Source organism: Lacerta agilis, chromosome 6 (assembly GCF_009819535.1).
Source record: "Lacerta agilis isolate rLacAgi1 chromosome 6, rLacAgi1.pri, whole genome shotgun sequence".
Taxonomy (NCBI): domain Eukaryota; kingdom Metazoa; phylum Chordata; class Lepidosauria; order Squamata; family Lacertidae; genus Lacerta; species Lacerta agilis.
Window position 1 is genome coordinate 51,070,214 of NC_046317.1, and position 13,945 is coordinate 51,084,158.

The window sequence follows — 13,945 nt, forward strand, 5'->3', positions numbered from 1 at the left end:
CTTTTCCTAAAATTAAAGATGGGTGAAAAATCCAGTTTCATACAGTTGAAGGTGCGTAGTTCTGCAATTTGTCATCACTTTCATAAGCCCTGTTTTGGTCTCTGTGTGTTCTACTACACCCTAGGAGAGTGCCAGTCCAGGTTTCTCCCACAACAAGGAGTACCTCTCCTCTCCCTCACCTCTCCCCAGTGCAACATGTCCACCCACAAAAAAGAGAGGGAGAAAGAGAAGAAAAGCACCCCCCCAAGAGTCATGGGTGTCATAGAATCACAGAATTGTAGAGTTAGAAGGGACCCCAAGGTTCATCTAGTTCAACCCTCTGCAATGCAGAAATCACAACTATAATATGCTGGCAAACGGCATCCAACCTCTGTTTAAAAACCTCCAATGAAGGTAGTCCATTTCACTGTAGAACAGCTCTTACCACCAATAAGTTCTTGCTTCGGAATCCCCTTTCTTGTAATTTGAATTCATTGGGTCCTTTGTGGACTTTTGGAGCAGAGGAAACAAGCTTGCTCCATCATCCATGTGACCACTGTTCAGATATTTGAAGATATCTATCATAGCTACTCTCAGTTTCCTCTTCTCCAGGCTAAGCATGCCCAACTCCCTCAGTCATTCTTCATAAGGTTTGGTTTCCAGACCCTTGATCATCTTGGTTGCACATGTTCCAGCTTGTCAATACCCTTCTTAAACTGTGATGCCCACAACTGGACACAGTACTCTAGGTAGGGTCTGACCAAAGCAGAATGGAGTGGTACTATTACTTCCCTATTACTATACTTTTGTTGATGCAGTCTCAAATAGCATTGGGTTGTTGTTTTTTAATTATTATTTTTCCGCTGCTGCTGCATCACACTGTTGACTCGTGTTAAGCTTGTGGTCTACTAAGATCCCTAGATCCTTTTTAGATATACTGCTGTCAAGCCAGGTGTCCTCCATCCTATATTTGTGAATCTAGTTCTTCCTGCCTAAGTGTAGAACCTTACATTTGTTCCCATTGAAATTAATTTTGTTAGTTTGGGCCAGTTCTCCAATCGTTTTAAAGTCACCTTAAATCCTGATTCTATCTTCCGATAGTTTTGACAGCTGCAGCATTTGGGTGTGCACACCAGTTCTGCTTCCATCTGGATATATCCTAAACCTAAAGAGGTGTGAGGAGTTCTTTCACATGGCATCATAAAGAACCAGAAGACTCTGGGGAGTTACTTTCATAACAGAAAGGTTCTGTAGATGTAGCAGCATTTTTGTGCACCTCCTAAAAACTGTATGCAATAGTGAAGCTATCTCTGAGCAGCAGAGGATAAAGGGACAGTCATGGGCTAATTTAGGTTGCACACAGTGTCCACCTAGGGCTGCCAAGTTGACACCCAGAAATCTTGCCTATACTGTTAAATATTTCAAAGCAGTGAGAGTGGATACAGCCACTGCATCTCTTGTCACATTGCTCTGCCACTTTCTGCACCAACCTTCCTTCCCCAGCCTGCTGTGGCAAGCAGGATTCTCTTTTATCTTACACATAGTGAGCTGGGAGGGAACATCGAGGGACCAGCAAACATACGGCATGGAAGACTCACTGGCTGTGTTGCCCACTGCAGACATCTGTTTTTTGTAGACAAAGATTCTGTACCTGCAAAACAGGCAGAAATCAACACCACCTAAAACTTCCCCTGGCAGGATGGTGAGAGAAGTCTCACCTGTTAATTTCTGCCTGACAAAGTTTCTGTCCATTATCAGGTGGCCATCCTATGTCGCAGCAAATATATGTTTGGGATTCCCACTGAATTATCATCCATGACATTAAGCTGGCATTGCAGAAGCTGCTTGAGATGCCCAGAAACAAGTCTTATTCATCCCACAATGCAAATCATAGGAATTATGCAGCAAAGACTGAAGTGCCATCTACCGGTGCTGCAAGTAATCACACCCACCAAAAACTAATCTCAGCAGTCTTTTACACTCTCATCATTTTGAATAGCCCACACTGGCTGGGATAAGAAGAAAGTCCACATGCACAGGATTTTCAAGAGTTCTAGGAAGTCTGGCAAACTGGAGATAATGAATGAGGACCACATTCCTACTAGAAAACATGGCTGCCCATTCTTGCTTAAGAGAGGGACTGCTATGAATTGAGCATTGTATTCTTCTCCATTATGTCCTCCTTATAGCCCTCCTAGTCTTTGGGAATAAGTTGACTCTACTATCAATCAAAGAATGGTGAGACTTGAGTCCCTGGCTTTCAGAGCAGTGAGCATTATCAACAACATTAATCCAGAAATTCCCAGATGTAGTCAGAAGGGAGCTTCCTATGTCAGGCAAACAGCTATTGAGCACCCCTATATGTGATTTAAAAACAAAGGCTTCCCCAGTAACACAAACTTTTGGCTTTTTATAGGGGGGGGTTGAAAATGAGGAGGTAGGTGTGTGTGTGTGTGTGTGTGTGTGTGTGTGTGTGTGTGTGTGGCAACTAGATGTATAAAAAGAACCCATCTGGCTGTAACTGCTAGGTACTCAATTGTCTTCCAGCATTTACTGTCCCTGCAATGAATGCAATAGATGGTTGTCATGCTGTATGCTGATTGCATATGGAGAGAAGGTATGGCCCATTCTGCTTCCTGGCTCAGCAAAGTCACACTGTCAGGGAACTGCCACCTGGCCCACTGAGGGGAACAGAGGGTCCATTAGCATACAGAGAGCCCCGACGCCAATTGAGCAGCAGCACCTCTTCCAGCGGGAAAAGCAGCCACAACTCCAGCGGAGAGGAAGGGGAAGGGGCCAGCCGGGAGAGGAGAGGGCTTGGGGATGCTGCAAAGAGCCCCAGCACCTCACCTCGCTCGGCTGGTCAGGAGGGAAGCACGCCATTTCCGGCGCCCCAATTGCGCAGAGGGGTGAAATGCAAGGAGGGTAGGAGGAGATTTGGGGTGCCGAAGCTCTTATGCTGGGGAAGGAGCTGGAAGGGGCCACTCCCAGATTCTGCCAGCGACTGAGACAGACATGCTTTTTGTAGCTCTGCACTGTAAATAGTTTGCACAATAAAACTGCCAAAAGACTGTTTGGTTTCCTGCTCTGTTACTCGTGAAGCACCATCACGCAAACCTTACAAACACATTCAGAGCAGTGTCACTCATACCTGCCCCTGGCGACTGCCTTGGCTCCCTAGGGAGGACTGAGTCACACCTTGAGAACGTTTGTTCTACCTTTCTTGGGGGAAATGCCTACACCATTTTGCCTTCGGCAAGCACTTCTTGTGCTACCCATGCATTCTTATGGAGGATGTCTGGGCCAAATCCTAGAGTCCTTCCCTGTCTCTCGGCAATGCCCTGAAAACTGCCACGTCTCTGCAAACAGTAACAATAATGAATTCAGCCCAGGCTGTGCAATTAAAAGGGCTTAGGCGAGATTTATAGCAGGATTATATCTGCAGGGTATTACCAATGTCTAACATTTGGACACTATGTGGTCCTTGAAAATAAGCAATTACAACGAGCTTGATGTGCTGTATAAACACATAAACACAGAGGCTTTGGCTCCAGGTTGGAAAATGTACCTCTACTGGCAAGTCTGGCAGATGGAGAGAGAAGGGCAAGCAACATGTACAGCAAGCTGAAAGCAAACTACCAAGGATTGCTTCCAGCTAAGCAAACTAGCGTTTCAGCATCTCTCTCATAGGTTTGTATCACAGGTTGAGTTTCCACTATTCATATTGTTGGCCTTGCTCCTGTGATTTTACAGCAGTCTGAAACACAGCAAAGCTTTTTCTGGCAAGTGGCGATGATGGGAGTTACTTTCTCTATTTCTGCTTCTGAGGTTGCTGTTAAAGGCAGAAGAACAGAGATGGGACAAATGTGGTGGCTCCATATCTTACAAGCTCCATATTTGATTTGAACCTTTACTCTATTTAACAATTACTATTCTCTCCGTTGAGCTTCTCATTCAATCAAAGGAAAGAAAGAGCCAGGACTTTGCTTCATAGATTATGTTGCATGCACTAGGATCCCCACTTGGTTGGCTAGGATTGTGAATGAAACAGCCTCACTGTCCGAGGTTGGAAACAGGGTGTGTACAGTAATTTGTAATGGACCATCACTGACACAGTGATGGGTGGAGCTTTATCAATGAGTAGAGCTTAGCAGAGTGTCCCCACACTTTCCATTCTGACACTTAACTACTACTTGCATAACTGTAGCTTAGTCTTGCTGCCTCATGGTATGCTGCACACTAATATAGCTGTAGTAAAAGAAAAATGGCCTCTAGGCTCAGGATGTACAAAACATGCCTCTCAATTTCCACAGGTATTTCTGTCTTTCCACTCCAAAAACTTAGCAACATAAAATATACAGTTTTCTCACTGGACATGGACAATTCATGCACATTTATTTATTAAACAAAACATATATAATGCTTGATTTAAAAAAAAAAAAAAACCTCTAAACAGTTTACAAGAATATAAAACATTGAAATTCTCCATGGCCACATCCCTTCTCCGTAACCTCCTTAAAGCAATCACTTTTTCTGCTGCTACAGTTAAAACATTTAAAGGCAACATGTTCTCCTAACTGGATTGTAGCATGAAATGCAGCACACACCCAGTTTCTTAATGATTCTTTGTAAGCTGGTCATCAACATTACATCTGCCTCATTGACGGCATTGTTTGCACTTCATGAAGAATGAACCTCCTGAAGAACATTTTCAGCAACATCAACCAATAGCAATAACTTTCTTGTCTCCTTCAGAGATTATCACTTTCTAAACAATGTAGCCAATGGGGACCCATTATTCACTCAACTGTTACCTTCAACAAAACGGATATATAGATGTGCTACAGTGAAGATTTGTAACGATCTTTTCTGGCTTCCAAGACTCACATATAAGTTAAAAGATAAATCCATCAACACTCAAGATACCCTATTATCCATGATTTTTTTTTAGCACTGTAGCCCATATCTCATTCCACAGCAATAGGAGCAGCTATCCTTTCCCCATGGTTCACAATATTACCTCTATCCCATACATCATCTCTTTATAGGAACAGCAGTTTACCTACCATTCTCTCTGGATTTCTGGATGAAGGCCTCCACTCCACTCTCACCATAGCTGCCTTCAGAGGCTAAGGTTGAAACATAATTCCACTTGAATGCTTTGACAATATCCACCATGGCCTGGGCTTGGTAGGTGTCCGAGGGGACAACACGGGAAAAGAAATCATATCTGCTGTTGTCACTCAGGTCAGGGGCAGTGGAAGCATAGCTTATCTGGGGAATCTGTGAAGGTGGGGAGAGAGAAAGAGAGAGATCTCACAATGTCATACTGGATAATCCATTCTAGAAATCCATAAACCTCATACTAGTATTTGAGCATCAGGTCTCTAATGGACTGTCCCATGGGAAGAACATTTGTTGTTCTTTGAAAGCAAAGACTCAGAGATTAATAACTGGGCTAGAGACAAGTAGTCCCCAGTATCTTACTGGATTCAGGTTAAGTCATGTCACAGCTTTTGGAGTGACCATAGGATGTGGTCCTTCTAACTTGTTGACATTGAACGGCAGTGGTTCTCCAGGCTTCCAGGCTAGTTCCTTCCCAGCCTTACTTGAAGCTGGGAACTTCTGCATCCAAAGCATGTGCTGTGCCTCTAAACGGCAGTCCTTCCCAAGGGATGAGCACCACAGATTAGAAAGGGTCTGAATCATTATTGGGAACCACCAAAGAGCCAATGCAGAACACTTTTCTAGACATCCATATACAAGGGCAGAGCATAACCAACCAGAAATGTTGAAACGTTTTATAGCAACCAATCACCCAGTGGAGAGGGAAGCCATTGTTCTATTTTAAAATGGGATGGCCTGTTTTGCCAGGCAATCAATGGTCATCAAAACTGTTTGAATACTTCTAATTGCATGGTCACTTCTACCCTATAGCTATCTAAGTCTGTGTGGCCACAGTGGCCTCGTTCAGATGCTGTTTTAACTATGTTGATGTAGTATGTGAAGATGGCATGGGTCATTATGCCACTCCCACCCTCAGCATCCCCCATTGCTACTCTCTCTCCTCCCAACTTTTGCATTTCAAGCAGCAAGATCATATATTTGGATGAAGAATCTTCTTGCAATCAGAAGCCCTGATTGTGTTGGGTTCCAATGCATGGGGAGTCCTATAAGTTCATTCAGCCAAAAGCATGAATGATTTCCATTCTGGCCTCAATGTAGGAAAGGTGGGGTACAGCAAACAGTGACATTGGAGATAGCTAAAAGAAAACCTTAATGTAGCTAATGTATTGTGCTGCTTGTAATTCATACTTGGTTTATAGATGAAATAATAACAACTAAGGGCGTGCACAGGACGAAAAATTCACATTTGATCTGTATTAGTGCTTTTTAAAAAATCAGATCTGTTTCTGAGTCACTCTGGGTTCCCTCTGCTTCAGTCTGTGCTCCAGGTTCTGAGCTATTTTGGATAAAACCAAGCTCTGGTTTTCCATTTGCTATAATAAGGAACCTAAAAACAGCTATAACCCTCCCACTTTTGGTCAAAGGGGTGAGATTTACAGGCACAAGAGCCCCTCCAGAGTGGATGGAATCTGCCAAATTGCAGACAAATTGGTGCAGGGACTAATTGTGGGTGAATTAATCCATAATCCATATCAGGCAAACTAAAACTCCCAAGTCCATCAGCTTCTTATTTTTGAAAAAAGGGAGCAGGCGGTTCTCTCCCATTTTTTCTTATCTTAAAAGAGGCAGCCAAGTGCAATCTGGCTTGTACATTTTTAAAAAGCTTTGCAGCCTCACACTAGCATCTTGGTACTTGTTTGTGTCCTCTGAATCCTTAAAAGCAGACTAAGGTTTGCAAGAATACACCAACAAGCACCAATTGGAGAGAGAGGACCAGGTAGTCGTTTCATCCCACTGCACCTTTGAGACTTCTCATACCTATACAATGCCTGCAGGGTCTAGGAAGCTCTCCCCAGTGCCAACCAGCCAGCATTCATGCTATGACAAACTGTGGGAAATGAGTGTCTTCTCTGCCACTTCCCCATCCTTAAGCCTCAGAATGTTGCAAAGGGGGGTTGAAATGGGAACTCCAGATCAGAAAGAAAAAGGAAATGTGCTTACATTGACATAACAGAACAGCCTTCTAATGGAGATAAACCTCAGTTCCTCAGCCCATAGATCTTAGTCTAGAGTCCCAGTCAGTATCCATTGGTTGCTTATTAGATTCTTAGCACTACCAGCAATAAGATGTATGTAGTGTGACAATGGGTAAAGAGAGGGTGAAGAATCAGGCTTTGGAGTAGTGTCCATCTGGCTCCAAATTTCTTCTGAATCATCCCAAGAGGTTTCTTGTTCATTGCTAGAAGGTGATGGCTGTGATTAACGAGATGGAGAACAGCAGCAAAGCCAACGTTAAAAGGATATTCCTTCTCCTTCATGCCTCCCCTAAGAACACATTTGGTCTGATCACAGAAGAGGAGCCTGGGAAGCACTAGAAAATAAAAATGCCGTCACTATTCTGCATTTTCTCCCATGAAATTTGGCACCACTACAGAGGATGGCAGATGAAAGGAAGGCTGGAGCATCCCCCAAGAAGGAAGAAAAGAAGACAGACAAAAAGCCTCGGTCTCTCATCTCTAGAGGATACACGTTGGAAGACGGGAAAAGGTCCAGATGGATTCCAGGCCCAGGAGCAGCCACTGAAGGGAGATCTGAGGAGCTCCTAAGACTCAGGTTTCAGATTGCCAAAACCTCAGACAGAAGAGCTCTCTGCTACTTTAACTCCTGCCCGCCCCCCTCCTTTCATGGTTTATCTTTGCTTAATTGGTGCAGCTGTCACCGCCCACCAACTTCGTACTCCTCCCACGCTTTGAGCCTAATTATGACAGGCTTCAAAAGGGCAGTCGGGAACTCAAGGGATAGGGAGAGAGAAGAGAAAGATGTTTTTATAAAACATGGCAGCTGAAGCTATCAACAAGTCACTTTGGCAGCAACACTCCCTGTTGAAGGGAGGGAGAATAGCAAGCCACTTCTCCCCACCTCTACCAGAACATTCCTGCTCACTTTTTGACCTTTTCCCTGCATTTCATGAAGGTCAGGTTGCTAGGCATCAGTCTGAATACCAATGCACACCATCAAAATTTGACCCTGGCCATCGAGTGAGTTCAGTATGCAGCTGTGGCAGCTTGCAAGGAGGGGTGGAAGAGCAGTGGTGTACAGAGAGGGGGTCCTAAGTGCTTACCAGCAGGCATGGCAAGTAAAAAGTGGAAGAAGTGGGGTGTCTGAGTTACACCATGCAAAAGCGTGACTGCCCAACATTGGCACATGGGCCACTGTTGTCAGTGAACCTCCTTGGTGTACCTGGCAAGTCAGCAGCTGCATGCCTGGACATTGCTGACTCATATATCCCTCTGCTTCCCCAATAGCTTGTGATGCCTGTTGCTAAGGGCACAGGGAAGCTCTCTTCAAAGATCACCACTCACTGGCAGCAAATGCTGTGCCGTACCACTTGTACATAATAGTACACATTACAGTTAGCTGAAAATCCACTTGGCCATGTGATGGAGTAACCAGACAGTCATTTTGTCATGTGACCAGTCATCATGCTTTTGGTCAACTTAATCAGCCCTCAGTCTGGTTGTTCATGAGACACAAAGAAAAGCTGTCACAAAAATGAGAAAATGAGAAAGCTTCAGAAAAATTCTACTTGGTTAGCAGTAAGATGAAACCCCATGTTTGTGCACATTTATACTACCCAATCAACACCAACAACTGGGAAATACTGGCCTGTGAGCGCTCCAACTGGAGAACAGCCATTACCAAAGGTGTCATGGGTTTTGAAGATGCTTGAACTCAGGACAACAGGGAGAAACACGCCAAGAGGAAGGCACACTTGGCAAACCCTCACTATGATCAGCTCTCACCTGGAAACATATGGCCGCACTGTGGAAGGATATGTGGATCCAGAATTGGCCTCCACAGTCACTTATGGACTCACTGTTAAAACCGTGTTTATGGAAGACAACCTTACTCGGCTAAAAGTGATCGCCAAAGGCTACCCAATCAGCTCTGGTACCCCTACAGATGTTCTGAATTACAACTCCCACCATCCCTTATCAGTGGTCATGCCGGCTGGGGCTGATGGGAGTTGAATGTAATAGTATTTTTACCTGACAGCATTTGATAGATGCAATTAGTAATTGCAATTAGTATTTGAGAGTTGACAGGTTATGAGACTTGACGGGTAAAGTCTTCCAAAATAATTGAGAAATAGCAACAACTCAAAGCCACTCGCATTTTCAACTGAGAAAAATTCACAAGCAATATTTGGTGCTTTTTTCAAATATTTGGTGAATTTCAAACATTTGTATTAGTTATGCTAAAAATGGATGAAATTAGTATGAAATGGATCAGATTAATTTGATTTCCCATTTAATAACGATGCAGAGAATTAACTAATAATTTCTGATTGTTTGAAAATGATCTATGGCAGTCTCTCTCAACCTGGTGCCATTCAGATTTTTGGAACTACAATAATCAAATACTGTCTAATATTAAATACAACTTCATGCCACCCATCAAACATGATATACCAGTGATTCCATGCTCTCCTAAATACCATGTAAACCATCAAATACTGAAAAATATCAAGTATCAAACATTAAGTTCAAATACCATTTTTTGTCAAACATAGATAACAAATATTAAGAAAATTCAAGGGATTATTTGAGTGGGAAAGAGTTAAAGAACTTTGGCTATCAAAATTCACAGAGGAGCATGCTGAGGTGAATCTTTAGAAGCAAATTCATTTATTGTAATTCCTGGAGACCACACCACCCATTAGTTAAGGTGCATAATAAATATATATCCAGTGCTTCTTTTTAACAAGAGTCCAATGACTCTACAATACATTATTATTGACAATATTTAGATTTATAACTCAAAGGTTCAGAGCAAGTAATATCTTTTCTTATTAACCTACTGAAATAGATTGCTACTGTTTCCATTTTACTGATGTGGAACTGAAGTTGAGAATTAAGCAACCAATTCAAGGACACAAAAAGCAGAGATGAAATATGAACCTAAGTTCACTGGAGAAGAGGAAGGGAGTGCCCTCACAAATAGAACATAAGAACAGTCTTCTCGATCAGGCTGATGGCCCATTTAGTCCTGCATCCTGTTTTCACAGATGCCAACCAGATGGATGTGGGAAACCAGCAAGAAGAACATGTGCACAAGAGCACTCTCCCCTCCCATGGTTTCCAGCAACTGGCATTTGGAAGCATTGCTCCTTCCAACTGTGAAGGTAAAGCATAGCCATCATGGCTTGTAGCCATTGATAACCCCCTGCTCTATGAATTTGTCCAATCCTCTTTTCTTGCCTTTCCTCTAAGCTAGGAATTCCCAAACACTGCAACCTTCTTCTTGGGAGAGTCAAAGTTCATTTGTTTCCAGAAAAGATGTAAGAGCAAAAAGGATTAAGCCAACCTGGCTTAATCTAAGAATGGCAGGAATGAAAGCAGCATCAGTCTCAGGTCACCTCTATTCATTACTCAGGAAAGCAATTGTTTCTTCCAATGGGGAACAGTCACAAGGCAGGGGAAAGAGCAGCAAGAATAGGAACAGGATTCATCAATACTGACAGTGGACAACATCCCTCTCAAACCCAACCAACAGTGCTAAGGCTGAGTGAGGAAGATCTAAAGCTCCTCCAGATGACTTGTTCATACAGCATTCATTTTGATTTGCTTCTACAAAGTTTGCACGGTGGCTAGCCTATGTCCAGTCTTTACTAAGCATTCATTCTGATTTGTTTACAGGGTGGTTATATGACAACGGGCATTCATCTTGATTTGCTTGCAGGTTGTTTAGACATCTTCCCATTAGCCATTCATTCACCCCACACTTTTCAATGCATTCCCCTGTTGCTTCTTCAAACCGTATAAAGTCCTGTTTGTTTTAAGTGCATTTGTTGTACTAGTCCTTTAAGTCCACCTTAACTGTGCAAACCTAAAGTTCTGGTATGCATTTGAATCCCTCCCGCAAAACAATGACAGTCTGAAGGCAAACCTAGTCCAAACCTTCCTGCAGGTCAGCTTTCATACACCATCTCCCATCAGGCAAAGGGCTGCCTTAGAGGGAAGGGATGTGGAGAGGCAGTTCCACCCCTTTCTGGGTGTTGGTTTCAAAACTCCTAACCAATGAAGCAGTAAATAAGCCTCTTAACTTAATCAGTGCTGTGCTGTCCCCCACTGAATGGTACATTAGAATGATTTAGCACCAGAGGATCTTACGCACTGCCAAGCACTTATATAGCACTTTACATCTTCAGAATGCTCTACGGGCATTAATTAATTTTGGAGATGGAGAAGGCATATTAAATCATCACTGCCTCTTCCTCTCCCCAACCGTACCCAAGTTCCTTTCTACGCAGAGGAAGAAAGTTATTCAAGCAGCAACAAAACTCTGCCATCTTCATTCTCACATTTCTGCAGTGGATTTCTCCCCAGAGTTGGTTGCAATACCTGATTCATTCAGGGAACACTACAAGTTCTGCAGCCTCCTCTGAAGCAGAAGATGACAGCTGATAACCAGAGTGCAACAGTGCGACATGGCCACTGATGGAAATAGCTGATGGAGAGCAACAGAACCCAATGGGGACATTAAAAAAATCATTTTACAGACAGAAGATCTTTTTATTGGAATGAGCAGTTTGGTTATGGTTTGAAACCTCCCTCCTCATTTAGAAGAAATGGTTATGGCTGCATTTGGAACCACAAGAGAGGGCTATTGCCTTCATGCCATTCTTTTGGGTATGCCAGAGACATCTGGTTGGCCACTGCAGGTAACAGAATGCTGGACTGCATGAACCTTTACTCTGATCCAGCAAGGCTCTACTTATAACCAATAGCAGCATATGGTCAATCTCCTGACATTGATGCTACTGCTGCTTCATTTGGTGGCACTGGAGTGAGGCAAGGCTCACTGGTGCAATGGTGCAGCACTGACCTCCTCACTGCTGCTGCACTGCCGCACCCCAGTTCCATCTAAATAAGCAGCTGTGATGCTCTGTAGCTCCGTCCCCCCATAAATGTTTATGGCCACAATCTGGGATGGCATCTTAGCCAAAAGATGGCAGGTCTGGCCTACAATAGTCTCTCACTTGTTTTATTTCATAGACATGGGATAACGGAACGAGAGCAACTTGAGATAACTTGTCCATTTCTCACTTTTTTTCTTGTGACATTGAGGGCTTATCTACACATGCTCTTTCTAGGCCCTGTCCACATTTTAAGGTTCTATGCCCAAGTACCTGTTGAGGCATGTGCAAAGTGCCAGTAGAACAGAAAAACACTAGATGGTTCTAGGTAGGGTCAGTCCCTTTACTGACAGTACAGTGCAGTTCTACAGCTTATAGATTACATACAGTTGTAATATACAGTCCTCCCAGCAGCACACAGTCTCCTTGCAGCATTCCAAGACAGACAAGGCTCTGGGCAGGGGCAGGGGCCAAAAGCAAACATAAACCCTTACACATCAAGCCCCTCCCCTCCAAGCTTTCCTGGCAAAAATCTGCTCTTTAAAGCTTAATAAGAGTAAACGGCAATCCGCAGAAAACCCAAATTGATGTTTGCTCCAATTGAGTGCTAAACAGCAGGCTTTCGCTGGGAAAGATTCAGGGGAAAAAGCAAAACAAAATGCTCAGTCACAGAGCTTTTAAAGTGTGGACTGGAAAGAGTGGGGCAAAACCCAAAGTCTTGTGTAGGAGTCCCCCCCCCCCCCACACACACACACAAACAAGATGTTTTTTATTTGTTGGGTTGGGCAAGTGCTGCTGTTATTGTTTGCTTTTTGTTTTTAGAGGTTGCAAGCTCAAATGTAGGACTGGCTTGCAGACTAGAGTGGCTTCTTAATCTTTTTCCCCCAGGCTGTTTTCTGCTGAAATCCTTCCCCCGAGGAATAACGTAGGCATCCACTTCTTTATATATTGCAGGGAGAAAAGCAGCTAGGGGGCAGCTGATGGTGTGCCCCTCCTACACATGCTCACACACTGCTTTCCCATTCTGATTTGCAGCCTCCATTTGGCAAAACAAAATGGGGAAAAAACACCAAACAAAAAACCCAGAACATCAAGGGGAAATGCCACATGACTCAGTCAGAAGCAAAGGAAATGAGATGCAGAGTTATAACTCCTCGGCTCCTTTTGTCCCCACACACTAACTGCAGAGTTCATGGTCAATGAGCAACCTGCAACTCTCCGAGGGATGATGAAGCAACACTACAATGATGGGGGGGGGGGGGTTGGAGATAGGCTGGCCATGCAAAAGAAACATCAGGCACCCTGAGAGAGCTTTACAACCTGTGCTAAAGAAGCAGCTCGTTGAAAAGGAGGGGGGCACAAAAGAAAGCAGGAGGTCAGCACCGCTGGAGAGTAGATTCGCTGAACTGAAGTGCTATGTTGGGCTGGGTTAGCTACTGTGCCTCACAACTGTGCTGTCAGCCTCAAGATAATTATACACTCCCTTAATTATGGTGATTTACATAAAGCACTTGGCTGCTGCTTAAAATATTATCATAACCTGCTTCAGTGCGATCATATCCAACATATTCCAGCCCCAGCATTTTGAAAACAGGAAGCAAAAAGGCACCTTCCAGATTAGACAATTGCTGTCAGGTGCAGAGACTACGGTAGAAAGGAAGTCTCTATTAGTAATGGTAGTGGTGTTTGCCTCACCTGAATCTCAACGCCACTGCCAGCTCAGAGAAAAACATGTTGGTTCCATCCTTGTACAAAGCCCTAGAGCAGCCTCGAGCCAAAGCCCCACACTTGTCTCTCAGGAGAATTAAGGGCAGAGATCAGACTTAGTATTTGCTTGCATTTATGAAGTTGTCCTCGATTACCTTGGTAGGTGAATAAGAGTGGCTCGTTGGCTGAGTCACAAGGAGCAATGAAAAGGAA

At 43.8% G+C, this 13,945-nt stretch overlaps 1 protein-coding gene across 1 annotated transcript in view; it reads right to left on the minus strand.

The window, feature by feature from the left end:
- The window catches only part of GRM4 (glutamate metabotropic receptor 4), a 241,646-nt gene that overhangs the window by 166,122 nt on the left and 61,579 nt on the right, over positions 1 to 13,945 (minus strand). Inside the window, exon 2 of the mRNA XM_033152614.1 lies at positions 5,046 to 5,262. Within this exon, the coding sequence (XP_033008505.1) occupies positions 5,046 to 5,262 (217 nt within the window). The remainder of the gene's footprint in view (positions 1 to 5,045; positions 5,263 to 13,945) is intronic.